Source organism: Phyllobates terribilis, unplaced genomic scaffold, assembly GCF_046119375.1.
Source record: "Phyllobates terribilis strain yellow unplaced genomic scaffold, ASM4611937v1 Scaffold_11__3_contigs__length_659146591, whole genome shotgun sequence".
Lineage (NCBI taxonomy): Eukaryota > Metazoa > Chordata > Amphibia > Anura > Dendrobatidae > Phyllobates > Phyllobates terribilis.
Genome location: NW_027362771.1, coordinates 440016959 through 440035716, shown reverse-complemented (window position 1 = coordinate 440035716; position 18758 = coordinate 440016959). Strand labels below are relative to the sequence as shown.

The following is an 18758-nucleotide window of genomic DNA, read 5'->3' as shown; positions in this document are numbered from 1 at the left end:
AATGCTCAAACAATGAGACCTGAGCCCTGGACCTTACCCCCTGACCTGTGAATAATGACCTGAACCACAGATGGATATATATTAACCCCTTTCTGGCCCAAGGCATACTAATATGTATCTGTGCCTTGGGCCTTATGGGCCAGATACGTATTAGTACGCCCCGGCAATTTTCGCCTGCACAGAGACTGATTGTAACAGCTGACACCCAGTACTATGTGCAAGTAGCGGTCCCGCACCACTCCCTGCACATTAACCCCTGACTTCGATCGCAGCATTGCGCCAATACTTACCTCCTCTCCGGAGTCCCGTGGAGTCTGTGCCGGGTACCGGATGTTGTCATGGTGACATCCGAGTCACCAGGAGGCAAGAAGTTACTTTGGTCATGCGCAGTGCGCGACCAAAGTAACTTCTCCCTGTGCAGCACTGACAGGCTGTATAGCACAGGGATGGTGCTGCATTTCTATGCTATGCAACCGATCAGAATGTAACAAGTGAAAGTCCCATAGTGGGACAATGTGTAAACATAAGAAAAGTGTCAGAAATATTTTTAAAAAAATGAAAAAATAATCCCCCAAAAATAAAAATATACTGTACCCATAAATGACCTGACCTATAAAACTATCCCACTAGTTAAGCCCTTTAGTGAATACGGTAAAAAAAAGAAGCAAAAAACAATGCTTTATCATCATATCGCCTAACAAAAAATGGAATAAAACACAACCAAAAAGACGAATGTAAATAAAAATGGTACCGCTGAAAACGTCATCTTGCCCCACAAAAAACAAGCTGCCATACAGCTCCAACGGCCGAAAGATAAAATAGTTATAGCTCTCAGAATAAAGCGATGCAAAAACAATTCATTTTATATAAAATAGTTTTTATTGTGTAAAAGCGCCAAAACATAAAAAAAAAATATAAATGTGGTACCGCTGTAAACGTACTGACCCGAAGAATAAAGCTGCCTTATCAATTTTACCACACGCGGAACGGCATAAAAAAAAACAATTCCTGAATTTATTCTGCCTCCCAAAAATCAGAATAGAAAGCGATCAAAAAAATGTCACATGCCCGAAATTGGTCCCAATAAAAACATCAACTTGTCCCGCAAAAAACAAGCCATCATATGACTCTGTCGGCCAAAATATGGAAAAATTATAGCTCTCAAAATATGGTGATGCACAAACTAATCTTTGCAAAAAAAAGTTTTTGTTTAGTGTTTGACAGCTGTCAATCATAAAAGCCCAATATCAATCTGGTATCACTGTAATCACACTGACCCAAAGAATAAAGCGGTCTAATCACTTATACCGCAGGAGGAATGGCGTAAAAAATAAACTCTAGGGTTAGGGTTGTGCTAGGATTTGGGTTGTTCTAGGGTTGGGGTTAGGGTTGGGCTAGGGTTAGGGTTGGGCTAGGGTTAGGGTTGGGGTTAGGGTTGTGTTGAGGTTGGGATTTTTTCACAGGTAAAGAAAAAAAAATGATGACGATATGGCAATTAGTGTTGAGCGCAAGTGCTCGCTAATTGAGTTTGCATCGGGTATTCGGGTATGCACAAAGTATCGTGGGTGCTCGAGTGACATGTTCGAGTCTTCGCCCCATATGTTTTGCAGCTGTTATACAGCCAAGAAAACCTCGCAGGGATTGCCTTCCATGCATGAGCGATCCCCGCATGTTTTTTTTTGGCTGTCTAACAACCGTGAAATATGCGGGCGGGAACTTGAGCATGTCACTAGAGCACCCGCGATACTTTGTGCATACCCGAGTACCCAATGCAAACTCAAGTAGCGAGCACTTGCACTCAAAACTAATGACAACTTATTCAATATGATGACCTAATGTTATCAAATTCTGTGTCGTACCTCTGGGTTCAAAATGTTCACTATACCCCTTGATAAAATCCTTGAGGGGTGTATTTTCCAAAATGGAGTCACTTGTGGGGGGCTTCCACTGTTTAGGCACATCAGGGGCTCCCCAAACGCTACATGGCGTACGCTAATTATTCAAGCAAATTTTACATTCAAAAAGTCAAATGGTGCTCCTTCCCTTCCGAACCCTGCTGTGTGCTGAAACAGTGGTTTTCCCCCACATATGTGGTATCTGCTTACTCAGGAGAAATTGTACAATAAATTGCATGGTGCAATTTCTCCTGTTACCTTTATGAAAATGCAAAATTGGAGGCTAAAAAACATTTTTGTGGGAAAAATGTGAAAATTTTATTTTTACGGCTCAATATTATAAACTTTTGTGAAGTACCTGGGGTTTCAGTGTGCTCATCACACATCTAGATAAGTTCCCTAAGGGGTCTAGTTTACAAAATGGGGTCACTTGTGGGGGGTTTCCACTGTTTAGGCTCATCAGGGGCTCTCCAAACGCAACATGGCGTCCGCTAATTATTTAAGCAAATTTTACATTCAAAAAGTCAAATGGCGCTCCTTCCCTTCCGAACTTTGCCGTGTGCCCAAACAGTTTTTTTCCCCCACACATGGGGTATTGGTGTGCTCAGGAGGAATAGCATAACAAACTTTGGGGTCCATTGTTTCCTGATACCCTTGCGAAAATAAAAAAATTGGGGTCTAAAGTAACATTTTTGTGAAAAAAGTTAAATATTCATTTTTTTCTTCCACATTCCAAAAATTCCTGTGAAGCACCTGAAGGGTTAAAATTCTTATTGAATGTGGTTTTGAGCACCTTGAGGGGTGCCGTTTTTATAATGGTGTCACTTTTGGGTATTTTCAAAGTAACTTCAAATGTGATGTGGTCCCTAAAAAAATGGTTTTGTAAATTTTGTTGTAAAAATGAGAAATCGCTGGTCAACTTTTAACCCTTATAACTCCCTGACAAAAAAAAAATTGGTTCCAAAATTGTGCTGATGTAAAGTAGACATGTGGGAAATGTTATTTATTAACTCTTTTTGTGACATATATCTCTGATTTAAGGGCATGAAAATTCAAAATTTATGTCACAAAAAAAACAGTCTCAGAATCAGTGGGATTTGTTGAAGCGTTCCAGAGTTATTACCTCATAAAGTGACAGTGGTTAGAATTGTAAAAATTGGCCTGGTCATTAACATGCAAACCACCTTGTGTGGTATAGGGATTTCTATAGTGCTGCTAGGAGATTCAGAGAGACTCTTCAAGACAGCAGATTGGTAGCATGGCACCATCCAGATAGGCACAGATTTGGATTCTACAGGATTCCAGCCTAAGGGTACATGGCCCTGACTGGAAGGATTCAGATCTGCTCCAATGACCATCAGAGAACCCATGGATACATTTGGGGAAACCAGGTTGGGACGATGAGGTTACCTGGCCCCATGGATATGTTGTTTGAGGTTGCCAGGTTGGGACCATCTGGTCACTTGGAACCCATGGATACACCCGGAGAAATCCAGGTTGGGATCATCCAGTCATCTGGATCTGGATCCATGGAGATGTTCAGAGAAAGCCAGGGTGGGATCTTCGGGTCTCCTGGCCACATACCTCAATGGACTGTCAGCTTCCTAAGATTGCCGCTACCTCCTCTCTGTGGGTGCCCGCCTAAAGTGGGGGGCCACTAGTTGAGGTAGTTGGCCCTGGAAGTCCCAAGGTCACAGTTGGTCAATTCCTGGTGGGCCAGCGAAAGGGTGAGACTGTAATTTTGCACCATCTTGGGTATTTGCTGGGACTGTTCTCTATGTCATTGTCTGTTTGTTGGTTCAATAAAGTATTACCACACTGTTTACACTCTGGCATAATACTACTCAGACAAGACAGGGTGAGGGTTAATGATGGGTGTAATGATGCTGCTGGCCTGAACTGTCAATCAAAGAGGAGCAATCTGGAAGTAGGCTCACGGAATCAGTGAGCTCCTGAAGAACAGCATTGATAATAACCCTTTAAATGCCCTCTTTTTCTTTACACAATACATAAAAGAATTCTGGCCACCTGCACCAACCACTAGGAGGAGCTCTGTGCATGTAGCTTTATACAACTACTATCGAATCCAATGTAATCTGTGGAAACCTCCATGCAATGAGCTCCTCCTAGTTGCTGCTGTAGGTATTGTTTTAGCTGTGTCTAGTAGTAAGAGTAAGTATTACCCGTTGAGTGATTATCCTCATTGTTAGGCTATGCCATTTTTTCCGGAGGAAATGTATTATTTTATAGTCAGCATTGCCACCGATGATGTACTATCTTTATGCAGTTCTGTCAGTTTGTATGGAATGCTTCTGTACAGTATCTCTTGTATCAATATATTACATTGCACTAAAATGCTTTCCTTACAGGTGCATATTCAGAATGCAACCTTGGCCGGAGGGGTAGCCGTTGGAACAGCAGCAGAAATGGTTCTGACAACATACGGATCTCTGATAGTTGGATTTATTTGTGGAATAGTTTCCACCCTTGGATATGTCTACCTTTCAGTAAGTATATACGATTTGGCACTTTGAGTTTGGATATAAGAACAGCGTCTACATTATGGACGAAAACAATGTTTTTCTAAGTCTTAGGCCGAATTCAGATATCGGTGAAACATGGGCAAAATATGGACCATGATGTCTGGACCAGCTGTGGGCATATATGAGGCTGTTGATTTGGGGTCTGTAGACCATTGGCAAGTCCAGACATCATGGTTTGTATTTGGACCATATATCACGGATGCCTGAATTCGACCATAGGCGGTTACACACATTATATACACCTGTTGAACACTCGTCTGGCTGACCGGAGTTTCTCCTAATTCCTGCCCTTTCTTATGCACACTTTGTGTTCTGAACGGGGAGAGGAGAGTAAGCAGCGGTCAGAGATACCTCTGACATTATTATAAGAATTGATAGTACTGTTCTTTGGTGTTAACATTTTGCAACATGGAAAATAAAGTTTTTTTTTCTCATCTTCTGTAGCCCCTCTTGTCATCCAAACTTTACCTCCATGACACCTGCGGAATACACAATCTCCATGGAATGCCAGGAATAATTGGAGGAATTGTAGGAGCAGTAACAGCGGCGGCGGCTAGTGCCAGTGTCTATACCCCCGAAGGGTGAGACATGTTATAAATTTGAATAAAGAAGATATTATTGAGCAGTCATCTTTTAATTCTTACAGGAGACCTGACAACAGGATTTATGGCTAGGAACTAATTACAGCTCTGTGTTTGTCATTCTATGCTGATTTCTAGCAACCCCAATTTTTAGGAAAAGTTGCCCACATAATTGTAAATTCAGTGTCCTAATCTTGTCTTGCTCCATTCTCTGCTCCCTGGCTCCATTCTGAAGATGGGTGTAGCGAGCGGTGGCCATAGGGTGGAAGGAGCTTGAGATAAGAGGGTGCCCTTACCCACACTGAGTGCATGCTCACCCTGACACTACAAGCTCACCGTTGGCTCCTCCAGTGTAGGTGCGCACATGAGGGAACAGGGATTTTAGTTTAGTGAGCGCTCACTGTGACAAAGCGAGAGCCGTCAATCAAGATGAGGGACAGTTCTGGATATGCAAATCGGAGGGCACAACGGTGCATTGAGCCATTGGCTGTGCCAAAGGTGCCCCGAAAGTCATTCATATTACTGGTATAATTTTTATAGGGGCTAAGTCACCTATATAAATCTTTAAGTAGCTGAATTTACATTTGGGAGTGTGACAGACTCGCTTTAAACTGCAGTTTGGTTCCTTTTTTTTTCTTATTAGAATTTTTTTTTTCTATTGGAAAGATATTATAGATGAGGATTAAATAGATGAAGGTTATTTTTAATGTTTAGTACTCCTGTTCAGTAAGTATTAGTTTTTTTTACATGAAACCCAAGAAAGTGAAAAACAAATTCAAAGAGATATTTTATAAAAAAGTAACACGTTTCACAAAATGTCAAAAAAAGTGCCAAAATAACTGGCGTACAGAAGATCACTCCGTGGGAGACTGTAGTAGAGTTGTATCAAATTTTGTGACTTTTTTAAAAAGTCACAATTGATGAATCAGTCTAAAACATCTGGAAAAGTTACAATGGCGTAAAAATAAAAAAACAAACTAAACAAGAAACGACAACTTGAGAAAAAGGCGCAAATCATTTGATGAACTTCTAGCTGCTGCTGATGTCAGTAACAGCCGATCGACGGAGGTACCGGGTGTCACACACCCACTACTCAGCTGTTACAGGCATTGGATCAGAGCTCTCAAATGTTGTTGGAACACAGCAGCTCATGCAGATCCACCTCCTATTCATTTGAAAGAGCATTGAATTTGCAGTACTGGTTCGTGGCCACGATAGAAATGAGCTGCTGTGTTCTGAGAACTTTTTCCTTCTGCTGGGCTACTGTCTTCATTATGGTAGCTAGTAGTGATCGTTTAACCCTTTCACCGAGCATGCTCGGGTGCATTCCGAGTATCTTCGGCATGCTCATATATTAAGTTCGAGTCCCTGCGTCTGCATAATTTATGGCTGTTAGTCAGCCTCAACACATGCAGGGATTGCTTGTTTGTTAGGGAATCCTCACATGTGTTGAGGCTGACTAACACTCATAGATCATGCAGATGCTGCATTCTCCTAAATGTGAGCGGCGGGTTATACTATGCAGTCTAGTGAGTGCTTCCCCTGCTCTACAGAGAAGCGATCAGTGGCTGTAGAGCATGTGTCCAATACGAATACTGCTCTGTCTATACATTTGTATACTAGATGCTTCCCTGTGCACAGAAAATCAGGATGTGGCTGGTCACAAATAATGCACAGTCTTTTGAGTATAACCCTCCCTTGTCGCCTTCTTACAGATGCCCCTCCATCTTACTTTCTGCACACAATGACTGTGTGACTGTGTTATGTATGTATGACTCTTAAGTGCTGTTGGTGCACAAATGATGATTGTGAGCAAATACCGAGAGGCTTTGCATTTGTTCAGCTTGTGTCTGTCCAGGTGTACAGAATGTGTGTTATTAGAGTGTGCACATATGTGCGCTGTGTGTGACTTGAGTGGGTGCTGGAGTGTATGCACAAGTGCAGAGTCTGCATGACCTGTGTGCAGAGTTGTGTGCAGAGTTGTGTGCACAGGTTGTATGTCAAGGTATGTGCATGACATTGTATCATTTTATTTCGATTGGGATTGTCTCAATAGTGCAACAAGGTCACAATATAATGAAACTATTTTTTCCTTTAGTTTGAAAGAGATGTTTGGATTTAAAGGAGAATATGAATCTAGAACTCCCAGCATACAAGGCGGGTATCAGGCTGCCGGTATCGCCGTGTCCCTGGCATTTGCCTTTGTGGGAGGTACTTTAGTAGGTAAGGAAAAGTTCACTCTCGTATAGGAAGTATTTCCTGCTGTGTTCGTAAGGTTTTGAACATTTTTCGTAGTCGATCTGCACTTGGAAAATATTATTATTATTCCTTTCTGTGGAGAAATACACTGCTCAAAAAAGTAAAGGGAACAGTCAAATAACACATCCTAGATCTGAATGAATTAAATCTTCTCATTGAATACTTTGTTCTGTACAAAGTTGAATGTGCTGACAACAAAATCACACAAAAATCATCAATGGAAATCAAATTTATTAACCAATGGAGGCCTGGATTTGGAGTCACCCCCAAAATTAAAGTGGAAAAACACACTACAGGCTGATCCAACTTTGATGTAACGTCCTAAAACAAGTCAAAATGAGGCTCAATATTGTGTGTGGCCTCCATGTGCCTGTATGACCTCCCAACAATGCCTGGGCATGCTCCTGATGAGGTTGCGGATGGTGTCCTGTGGGATCTCCTCCCAGACTTGGACTAAAGCATCCGCCAACCCCTGGACAGTCTGTGGTGCAATGTGACGTTGGTGGATGGAGCGAGACATGATGTCCCAGATGTGCTCAATCGGATTCAGGTCTGGGGAACGGGCGGGCCAGTCCATAGCTTCAATGCCTTCATCTAGCAGGAACTGCTAACACACTCCAGCCACATGAGGTCTGGCATTGTCCTGCATTAGGAGGAACCCAGGGCCAACCGCACCAGCATATGGTCTCACAAGGGGTCTGAGGATCTCATCTCGGTACCTAATGGCAGTCAGGCTACCGCTGGCAAGCACATGGAGGGCTGTGTGGCCCTCCAAAGAAATGCCACCCCACACCATTACTGACCCAATGCCAAACCGGTCATGCTGAAGGATGTTGCAGGCAGCAGATCGCTCTCCACAGCATCTCCAGACTCTGTCACGTCTGTCACATGTGCTCAGTGTGAACCTGCTTTCATCTGTGAAGAGCACAGGGTGCCAGTGGCGACTTTGCCAATCCTGGTGTTCTGTGGCAAATGCCAAGAGTCCTGCACGGTGTTGGGCTGTGAGCACAACCCCCATCTGTGGATGTTGGGCCCTCATACCACCCTCATGGAGTCGGTTTCTAACTGTTTGTGCAGACACATGCACATTTGTGGCTTCTGGGAGGTCATTTTGCAGGGCTCTGGCAGTGCTCCTCCTGTTCCTCCTTGCACAAAGGAGAAGGTAGTGGTCCTGCTGCTGGATTGTTGCCCTCCTACATCCCCCTCCTCGTCTGCCAGTGTACCAGCCTGTCTCCTGGTAGCGCCTCCAGTCTCTGGACACTACACTGGCAGACACAGCAAACCTTCTTGCCACAGCTCGCATTGATCTGCCATCCCGGATGAGCTGCACTACCTGAGCAACTTCTGTGGGTTGTAAAGTCCGTCTCATGCTACCACAAGTGTGAAAGCACAACCAACATTCAAAAGTAAGCAAAACATCAGCCACAAAGCATTGGTACTGAGATGTGGTCTGTGGTCCCCACCTGCAGAACCACTCCTTTATTGAGGGTGCCTTGATAATTGCCAATAATTTCCATCTATTGTCTATTCCATTTGCACAACAGCATGTGAAATTGATTGTCAATCAGTGTTGCTTCCTAAGTGGACAGTTTGATTTTACAGAAGTTTGATATACTTGGAGTTATATTCTGTTGTTTAAGTGTTTCCTTTATTTTTTTGAGCAGTGTATATTGTATGATTTACTCCACCCCTACATATACTCTTCTGTCTGTGTCGATCCCTACATATACTCTTCTGTCTGTGTCCACCTCTACATATACTGTACTGTCTGTGTCCACCCCTGCATAAACTCTTCTGTCTGTGTCTACCCCTGCATATACTCTTCTGTCTGTGTCCACCCCTACATACACTCTTCTGTCTGTGTCCACTCCCACATTTACTCTTCTGTCTGTGTCTACCTCTGCATATCCTCTTCTGTCTGTGTCCCCCCTACATAAACTCTTCTGTCTGTGTCCACCCCTACATATACTCTTCTGTCTGTGTCCACCCCTACATAAACCCTTCTGTCTGTGTCCACCCCTACATATCCTCTTCTGTCTGTGTCCACCCCTACATTTACACTTCTGTCTGTGTCCACCCCTGCATAAACTCTTCTGTCTGTGTCCACCCCTACATATACTCTTCTGTCTGTGTCCACTCCCACATTTACTCTTCTGTCTGTGTCTTCCTCTGCATATCCTCTTCTGTCTGTGTCCACCCCTACATATACTCTTCTGTCTGTGTCCACCCCTACATAAACTCTTCTGTCTGTGTCCACCCCTACATATCCTCTTCTGTCTGTGTCCACCCCTACATATACACTTCTGTCTGTGTCCACCCCTGCATAAACTCTTCTGTCTGTGTCCACCCCTACATATACTCTTCTGTCTGTGTCCACTCCCACATTTACTCTTCTGTCTGTGTCTACCTCTGCATATCCTCTTCTGTCTGTGTCCACCCCAACATATACTCTTCTGTCTGTGTCCACCCCTACATAAACTCTTCTGTCTGTGTCCACCCCTACATATACTCTTCTGTCTGTGTCCACCCCTACATAAACTCTTCTGTCTGTTTCCACCCCTACATAAACTCTTCTGTCTGTTTCCACCCCTACATATCCTCTTCTGTCTGTGTTCACTCCTACTAATACTCTTCTGTCTGTGTCCACCCCTCCATATACTCTTCTGTATGTGTCCACCGCTACATAAACTCTTCTGTCTGTGTCCACCCCTATAAATACTGTACTGTCTGTGTCCATCCCTGCATATACTTTACTGTCTGTGTCCACCCCTACATATACACTTCTGTCTGTGTCCACCCCTGCATATCCTCTTCTGTCTGTGTCCACTCCTACATTAACTCTTCTGTCTGTGTCCACCCCTACATATACTCTTCAGTCTGTGTCCACATCTGCATATCCTCTTCTGTCTGTGTCCACCCCTACATTTACTCTCCTGTCTGTGTCCATCCCTCCATATACTGTACTGTCTGTGTCCACCCCTACATATACTCTTCTGTCTGTGTCCACCCCTCCATATACTCTTCCGTCTGTGTCCACCCCTCCATATACTGTACTGTCTGTGTCCACCCCTGCATATACTCTTCTGTCTGTGTCCACCCGTCCATATACTATACTGTCAGTGTCCACCCCTACATATACTCTTCTTTCTGTGTCCACCCCTACATATACTATACTGTCTGTGTCCACCGCTACATATACTCTTCTGTCTGTGTCCACCTCTATATATCCTCTTCTGTCTGTGTCCACCCCTACATATACTCTTCTGTCTGTGTCAACTTCTACATATACACTTCTTTCTATATCCACCTCTATGTATACTCTTCTGTCTGTGTCCACCCCTACATATCCTCCTCTTCTGTCTGTGTCCACCCCTGCATAAACTCTTCTGTCTGTGTCCACCCCTACATATACTCTTCTGTCTGTGTCCACCCCTACATATACTCTTCTTTCTATGTCAACTTCTACATATACACTTCTTTCTGTATCCACCTCTACATATACACTTCTGTCTGTGTCCACCTCTACATATAGTCTTCTGTCTGTGTCCACCTCTACATATACTCTTCTGTCTGTGTTCACCCATATTTATACTGTTCTGTCTGTGTCCACCCCTACATAAACTCTTCTGTCAATGTCCACCCCTACATATAGCCTTCTTCTATGTCAACTTCTACATATACACTTCTTTCTGTATCCACCTCTATATATACTCTTCTGGCTGTGTCCACCCCTACATATCCTCCTCTTCTGTCTGTGTCCACCCCTACATATACTGTACTGTCTGTGTCCACCCCTACATATCCTCTTCTGTCTGTGTCCACCCCTACATATCCTCTTCTGTCTGTGTCCACCTCTACATATACTTTTCTGTTTGTGTCCACCCCTACATATACTCTTCTGTCTGTGTCCACCCCTACATATACTTTTCTGTCTGTGTCCACCCCTACATATCCTCTTCTGTCTGTGTTCACCCCTACATATACTGTACTGTCTGTGTCCACCACTACATATACTCTTCTGTCTGTGTCCACCCCTACATATACTTTTCTGTCTGTGTCCACCCCTACATATCCTCTTCTGTCTGTGTTCACCCCTACTAATACTCTTCTGTCTGTGTCCATATCTGCATATCCTCTTCTGTCTGTGTGCACCCCTACATTTACTCTCCTGTCTGTGTCCACCCCTATATATACTGCACTGTCAGTAAACACCCCTACATATACTCTTCTATCTGTTTCCACCCCTACATATACTCTTCTGTCTGTGTCCACATCTGCATAAACTCTTCTGTCTGTGTCCACCCCTATATATACTCTTCTGTCTGTGTCCACCCCTTCATATACTGTACTGTCAGTGTCCACCCCTACATATACTCTTTTGTCTGTGTCCATCCCTCCATATACTGTACTGTCTGTGTCCACCCCTCCATATACTCTTCCGTCTGTGTCCACCCCTCCATATACTGTACTGTCCGTGTCCACCCCTACATACACTCTTCTGTCTGTGTCCACCCCTACATATCCTCCTCTTCTGTCTGCGTCCACCCCTGCATAAACTCTTCTGTCTGTGTCCACCCCTACATATACTCTTTTGTCTGTGTCCACCCCTACATATACTCTTCTGTCTATGTCAACTTTTACATATACACTTCTTTCTGTATCCACCTCTACATATACACTTCGTCTGTGTCCACCTCTACATTTACTCTTCTGTCTGTGTCCACCTCTACATATACACTTCTGTCTGTGTTCACCCATATATATACTGTTCTGTCTGTGTCCACCCCTACATAACTTCTGTCTGTGTCCACCCCTACATATAGCCTTCTTTCTATGTCAACTTCTACATATACACTTCTTTCTGTATCCACCTCTATATATACTCTTCTGGCTGTGTCCACCCCTACATATCCTCCTTTTCTGTCTGTGTCCACCCCTACATATACTGTACTGTCTGTGTCCACCCCTACTTATCCTCTTCTGTCTGTGTCCACTCCTACACATCCTCTTCTGTCTGTGTCCACCTCTACATATACTCTTCTGTCTGTGTCCACCCCTACATATACACTACTGTCTGTGTCCACCCCTGCATAACCTCTTCTGTCTGTGTCCACCCCTACATCTACACTTCTGTCTGTGTTCACCCATACATATCCTCCTCTTCTGTCTGTGTCCACCCCTACATATACACTTCTGTCTGTGTCCTCCCCTACATATCCTCTTCTGTCTGTGTCCACCCCTACATATCCTCTTCTGTCTGTGTCCACTTCTACATATACACATCTGTCTGTGTCCACCCCTACATATAAACTTCTGTCTGTGTCCACCCCTACATTTACACTTCTGTCTGTGTTCACCCATACATATACTCTTCTGTCTGTGTCCACCCCTACATATACTCTTCTTTCTATGTCCACCTCTACATATACACTTCTGTCTGTGACCACCCCTACATATACTTTACTGTCAGTGTCCACCCTTACATATACTCTTCTTTCTGTGTCCACCCCTACATATACTATACTGTCTGTGTCCACCGCCACATATACTCTTGTCTGTGTCCACCCCTTCATATACTGTACTGTCAGTGCCCACCCCTACATATACTCTTCTCTTTGTGTCCACCTCTCCATATACTCTTCCGTCTGTGTCCACCCCTACATATACTTTACTGTCAGTGTCCACCCTTACATATACTCTTCTTTCTGTGTCCACCCCTACATATACTATACTGTCTGTGTCCACCGTCACATATACTCTTCTGTCTGTGTCCACCTTTATATATATTCTTCTATCTGTGTCCACCCCTACATATACTCTTCTGTCTTTGTCGACCCCTACATATACTCTTCTTCCTATGTCAACTTCTACATAAACACTTCTTTCTGTATCCACCTCTATATATACTCTTCTGTCTGTGTCTACCCCTACATATCCTCCTCTTCTGTCTGCGTCCACCCCTACATATACTGTACTGTCTGTGTCCACCCCTACATATACTCTTCTGTCTGTGTCCACATCTGCATAAACTCTTCTGTCTGTGTCCTCCTGTGACGGGGTATGTGGCAGAGCAAGAAGAGACCACCAGACTAAGAACGATCCAACGGGATTTATTAAGGCAGGCAGCATACTAAATCAAAAATCCATGTTATTCCTAAGGTTCATAATAAGTCCACAATCACTGACGGGCGTGAGGTCTTGCCGCAGCTAAGAGCCCCCACACTTCTTCCTCCAGAGATCTCCCAACACAACACTTGTCACGCATAAGTCCATTGTCTTGGGCTACCGGGAACAGCCCAAGGGTAGGGGAGGAGAGGTTTCTCCCCTCTTAGTCGATTGTTTAGTCCATGGCATGGCTCCGATGTGTCTATAAAGATGTGTACTGTGAGTTCTCCCCCTGCTTAAGAGAATAATGGGGAGTCCTCTAGCAGTGTTGACACAAGCCCAAGTTAAATTATGGTTGAGGAACAAAGATCTGGGAAAGAGCATGGGTATTTACATCACATCATGACATTTTATACAGAAATGCAGGACAGTGAAAACTATGTACCATGACACCACCCCTTCATATACTCTTCTGTCTGTGTCCACCCCTTCATATACTGTACTGTCAGTGTCCACCCCTACATGTACTCTTCTGTCTGTGTCCACCCCTTCATATACTGTACTGTCAGTGTCCACCCCTACATGTACTCTTCTGTCTGTGTCCACCCCTACATATACTCTTCTGTCTGTGTCCACCCCTCCATATACTCTTCCCTCTGTGTCCACAGATATAGCCTTCTTTCTATGTCAACTTCTACATATACACTTCTTTTGGTATCCACCTCTATATATACTATTCTGGCTGTGTCGACCCCTACATATCCTCCTCTTCTGTCTGTGTCCACCCCTACATATACTGTACTGTCTGTGTCCACCCCTACATATAGCCTTCTTTCTATGTCAACTTCTACATATACACTTCTTTCTGTATCCACCTCTACATATACATTTCTGTCTGTGTCCACCCCTACATATACTCTTCTGTCCGTGTCCACCCCTACATATACACTTCTGTCTGTGTCCACCCCTGCATAACCTCTTCTGTCTGTGTCCACGCCTACATCTACACTTCTGTCTGTGTTCACCCATACATATACTCTTCTGTCTGTGTCCACCCCTACATATACTGTACTGTCTGTGTCCACCACTACATATACTCTTTTGTCTGTGTCCACCCCTACATATACTCTTCTGTCTGTCCACCCCTACATATCCTCTTCTGTCTGTGTTCACCCCTACAAATATTCTTCTGTCTGTGCCCACCCCTCCATATACTCTTCTGTCTGTGTCCACCCCTACATATACTCTTCTGTCTGTGTCCACCCCTATATATATTGTACTGTCTGTGTCCACCTCTGCATATCCTCTTCTGTCTGTGTCCACCCCTACATATCCTCTACTCTCTGTGTCCACCCCTACATATACTCTTCTGTCTTTGTCCACTCCTACATAAACACTTCTGTCTGTGTCCACCCCTGCATATCCTCTTCTGTCTTTGTCCACCCCTGCATAAACTGTTCTGTCTGAGTCCCCCCCTACATTTACACTTCTGTCTGTGTTCACCCATTCATATACTCTTCTGTCTATTTCCACCCCCACATATCCTCCTCTTCTGTCTGTGTCCACCCCTACATATACTGTACTGTCTGTGTCCACCTCTACATATACACTTCTGTCTGTATCCACCTCTATATATACTCTTCTGTCTGTGTCCACCCATACATACACTCTTCTGTCTGTGTCCACCTCTACATATACACTTCAGTCTGTGTCCACCCCTACATATACTCTTCTGTCTGTGTCCTCTTCTACATATACTCTTCTGTCTGTGTCCACCACTACATATACACTTCTGTCTGTGTCCACCCCTGCACAACCTCTTCTGTCTGTGTTCACCCCTACATATACTGTACTGTCTGTGTCCACCCCTACATATACTGTACTGTCTGTGTCCACCCCTACATATACTCTTTTGTTTGTGTCCACCTCTGCATAAACTCTTCTATCTGTATCCACCCCTCCATATACTATACTGTCTGTGTCAATCCCTGCATATACTCTGCTGTCTGTGTCCATCCCTACATATACTCTTCTGTCTGTGTCCACCTCTGCATATTATCTTCTGTCTGTGTCCAATCCTTCATTAACTCTTCTGTCTGTGTCCACCCCTACATATACACTTCCGTCTGTGTCCACCCCTGCATAACCTCTTCTGTCTGTCTCCACCTCTGCATATCCTCTTCTGTCTGTGTCCACACCTACATATACTCTTCTGTCTGTGTCCACCCCTACATATAGTCTTCAGTCTGTTTCCACCCCTACATTTACTCTACTGTCTGTGTCTGCCCTTACATATACTGTACTGTCAGTGTCCAGCCCTACATATACTCTTCGGTCTGTGTCCACACCTACATATACTGTACTGTCAGTGTCCACCCCTACATATCCTCTTCTGTCTGTGTCCACCCCTACATATCCTCTTCTATCTGTGTCCACCCCTACATTTACACTTCTGTCTGTGTTCACCCATACATATACTCTTCTGTTTGTGTCCACCCCTACATATACTCTTCTGTCTGTGTTCACCCCTCCATATACTGTACTGTCTGTGTCCACCTCTACATATACACTTCTGTTTGTATCCACCTCTATATATACTCTTCTGTGTCCACCCCTACATATCCTCCTCTTCTGTCTGCGTCCACCCCTACATATACTGTACTGTCTGTGTCCACCCCTACATATACTCTTCTGTCTGTGTCCACCCCTTCATATACTGTACTGTCAGTGTCCACCCCTACATATACTTTTCTGTCTGTGTTCACCCCTCCATATACTGTACTGTCTGTGTCCACCCCTACATATACTCTTCTGTCTGTGTCCACCCCTTCATATACTGTACTGTCAGTGTCCACCCCTACATATACTCTTCCGTGTGTGTCCACCCCTCCATGTACTGCACTGTCTTTATCCACCCCTTCATATACACTTCTGTCTGTGTCCACCCCTGCATAACCTCTTCTGTCTGTGTCCATCCCTACATTTACACTTTTGTCTGTGTTCACACATACATATATTCTTCTGTCTGTGTCCAACCCTACATATACTGTACTGTCTGTGTCCACCCCTACATATACTCTTTTGTCTGTGTCCACCTCTGCATAAACTCTTCTATCTGTGTCCACCCCTCCATATACTATACTGTCTGTGTCCATCCCTGCATATACTCTACTGTCTGTGTCCACCTCTGCATATCCTTTTCTGTCTGTGTCCACTCCTACATTAACTCTTCTGTCTGTGTCCACCCATATATATACTCTTCTGTCTGTGTCCATCGCTACATATACTCTTCAGTTTGTGTCCACATCTGCATAACCTCTTCTGTCTGTGTCCACCCCTACATTTACTCTCCTGTCTGTGTCCGCCCCTACATATACTGTACTGTCAGTGTCCACCCCTACATATACTCTTCTGTCTTTGTCCACCCCTACATATACTGTACTGTCAGTGTTCACCCCTACATATCCTCTTCTGTCTGTGTCCACCCCTCCATATCCTCTTCTGTCTGTGTCCACCCCTACATATACTCTTCTTTCTATGTCCACCTCTACTTAAACACTTCTCTCTGTATCCACCTCTATATATACTCTTCTGTGTCCACCCCTGCATATCCTCCTCTTCTGTCTGCGTCCACCCCTACATATACTGTACTGTCTGTGTCCACCCCTACATATACTCTTCTGTCTATGTCCACCGCTCCATATACTCCTCCGTATGTGTCCACCCCTCCATATACTGTACTGTCTTTGTCCACCCCTACATATACTCTTGCGTCTGTGTCCACCTCTTCATATACTGTACTGTCAGTGTCCACCCCTACATATACTCTTCTGTCTGTGTCCACCCCTACATATACTACACTGTCTGTGTCCACCGCTACATATACTCTTCTGTGTCCACCTCTATATATACTTTTCTGTCTGTGTCCACCCCTACATATCCTCTTCTGTCTGTGTCCACCCTTACATATACTGTACTGTCTGTGTCCACCCCTACATATCCTCTTCTGTCTGTGTCCACCTCTATACATACTCTTCTGTGTCCACCCCTACATATACTCTTCTGTCTTTCTCCACCCCTACATATATGTAGCACCCCGAGGGCTCGGCTGCTACAGGGGTATTGCACCTCGAACCAGAGGTGTGGTATTCCACTCCCGGGTAAGGATGGAGTGTGGACTAGAACTCAGTTAGCTGCATGCACCACATACATCCCATTTCCGGGGGACAGATCAACGGTACTCCCACCAGATAGATGTGCAGGTACGACAGCGTCTGTCCCTGGCTGGAGTGGGAGGGGGGGAGGAATATCCCAGTGGTGCAGGAGCAGAGAGGGGAGGGACTCTGGGCATAGGAAGGAGCCCATTGGGTGCTAGTCACCTGGGCTCGGGTGTCAGAGGGAGTATAAAAGGTGGGCACCATCTTAGGAGTTCAGTCAGACAGAAAAAAAGGAGAAGAGTGGTGACAGGGAGCAGCAGCCCTGTCTGGGTGCTGCTCCTGAAGGGAGCAAGAGAGAGAAAGACAAGAGGAAAGGAACAAGGAAGGAATGGAACCTGGAGAAAGGCCCAGAGACATGAAGGAAGAGGGAACCCGAACACGCTAGGAGTCAGCGGGTGAAGGGTTGGCAGATCAGGGTACCGGATCCCGAACTGGTGGAGGCCACTTATCCTCAGCCAGGAACCGGAGGTCGTGGCCACGTCTTGGCGCGACCACTCACTACACTCACCACGAAGGCACGCCACATAGGGTCAGGGAAACCGGAGATAGGTTTCGCCACCAGAAGGCCCGAGAAAGCTGGACATGGGTGGGTCCCTAGTGGGGACGGCCAGAGAAAGGAACGGAGAAAGGAGTTCAAGGTCACACTCTGGAACTGCCTGGGGGTTGGTCGAGCCCCGTACCTGGTGGACGCAGCACGGCTCGGGTCGTCATCACCTGCAGGACTGACACTGATAACATCTGTGAGTAAAGCATTGAAAACTGCAATCAGTCTGTGTTCCATCGCACTACCAGCACTAAAGGTACCGGGACGCCCTTTCTATCACTCCCTTCACCCGCACCAGCTGCCCTGAGGCCATACCTCTCCCGTTGGGGGTTATACCACCATTGCTGCACACATACCACCGGCCTCAGCGGACTGTTCTGCAGCGGCGGCCTTGCGACCGCAAATCAACGGGTGGCGTAGTCGACACTTAAACAACATCTACAAAGACTGCCACACACTTAGTTTGACCACCCTGGGCACGGACCGGGTCCCCGCCACTCGGAGACTACTACCCCCATCGGATCCGGCTCCGGGTATTCCCCCGCGCACACGTGCGCCGCACTACAGCACTGGCCAAGGGGGCGCGTCATATACACTTCTTTCTGTGTCCACCC

At 45.1% G+C, this 18758-nt stretch overlaps 1 protein-coding gene across 2 annotated transcripts in view; it reads left to right on the top strand.

Moving 5' to 3' along the window:
- RHCG (Rh family C glycoprotein) overlaps window positions 1-18758 on the top strand; it is a 222534-nt gene that overhangs the window by 160810 nt on the left and 42966 nt on the right. For both annotated transcript variants that reach the window (XM_073653258.1, XM_073653257.1), the window contains exons 6-8: window positions 4265-4402; window positions 4883-5019; window positions 7118-7242. In XM_073653258.1, coding sequence (XP_073509359.1) covers window positions 4265-4402; window positions 4883-5019; window positions 7118-7242 — 400 coding nt within the window. The remainder of the gene's footprint in view (window positions 1-4264; window positions 4403-4882; window positions 5020-7117; window positions 7243-18758) is intronic.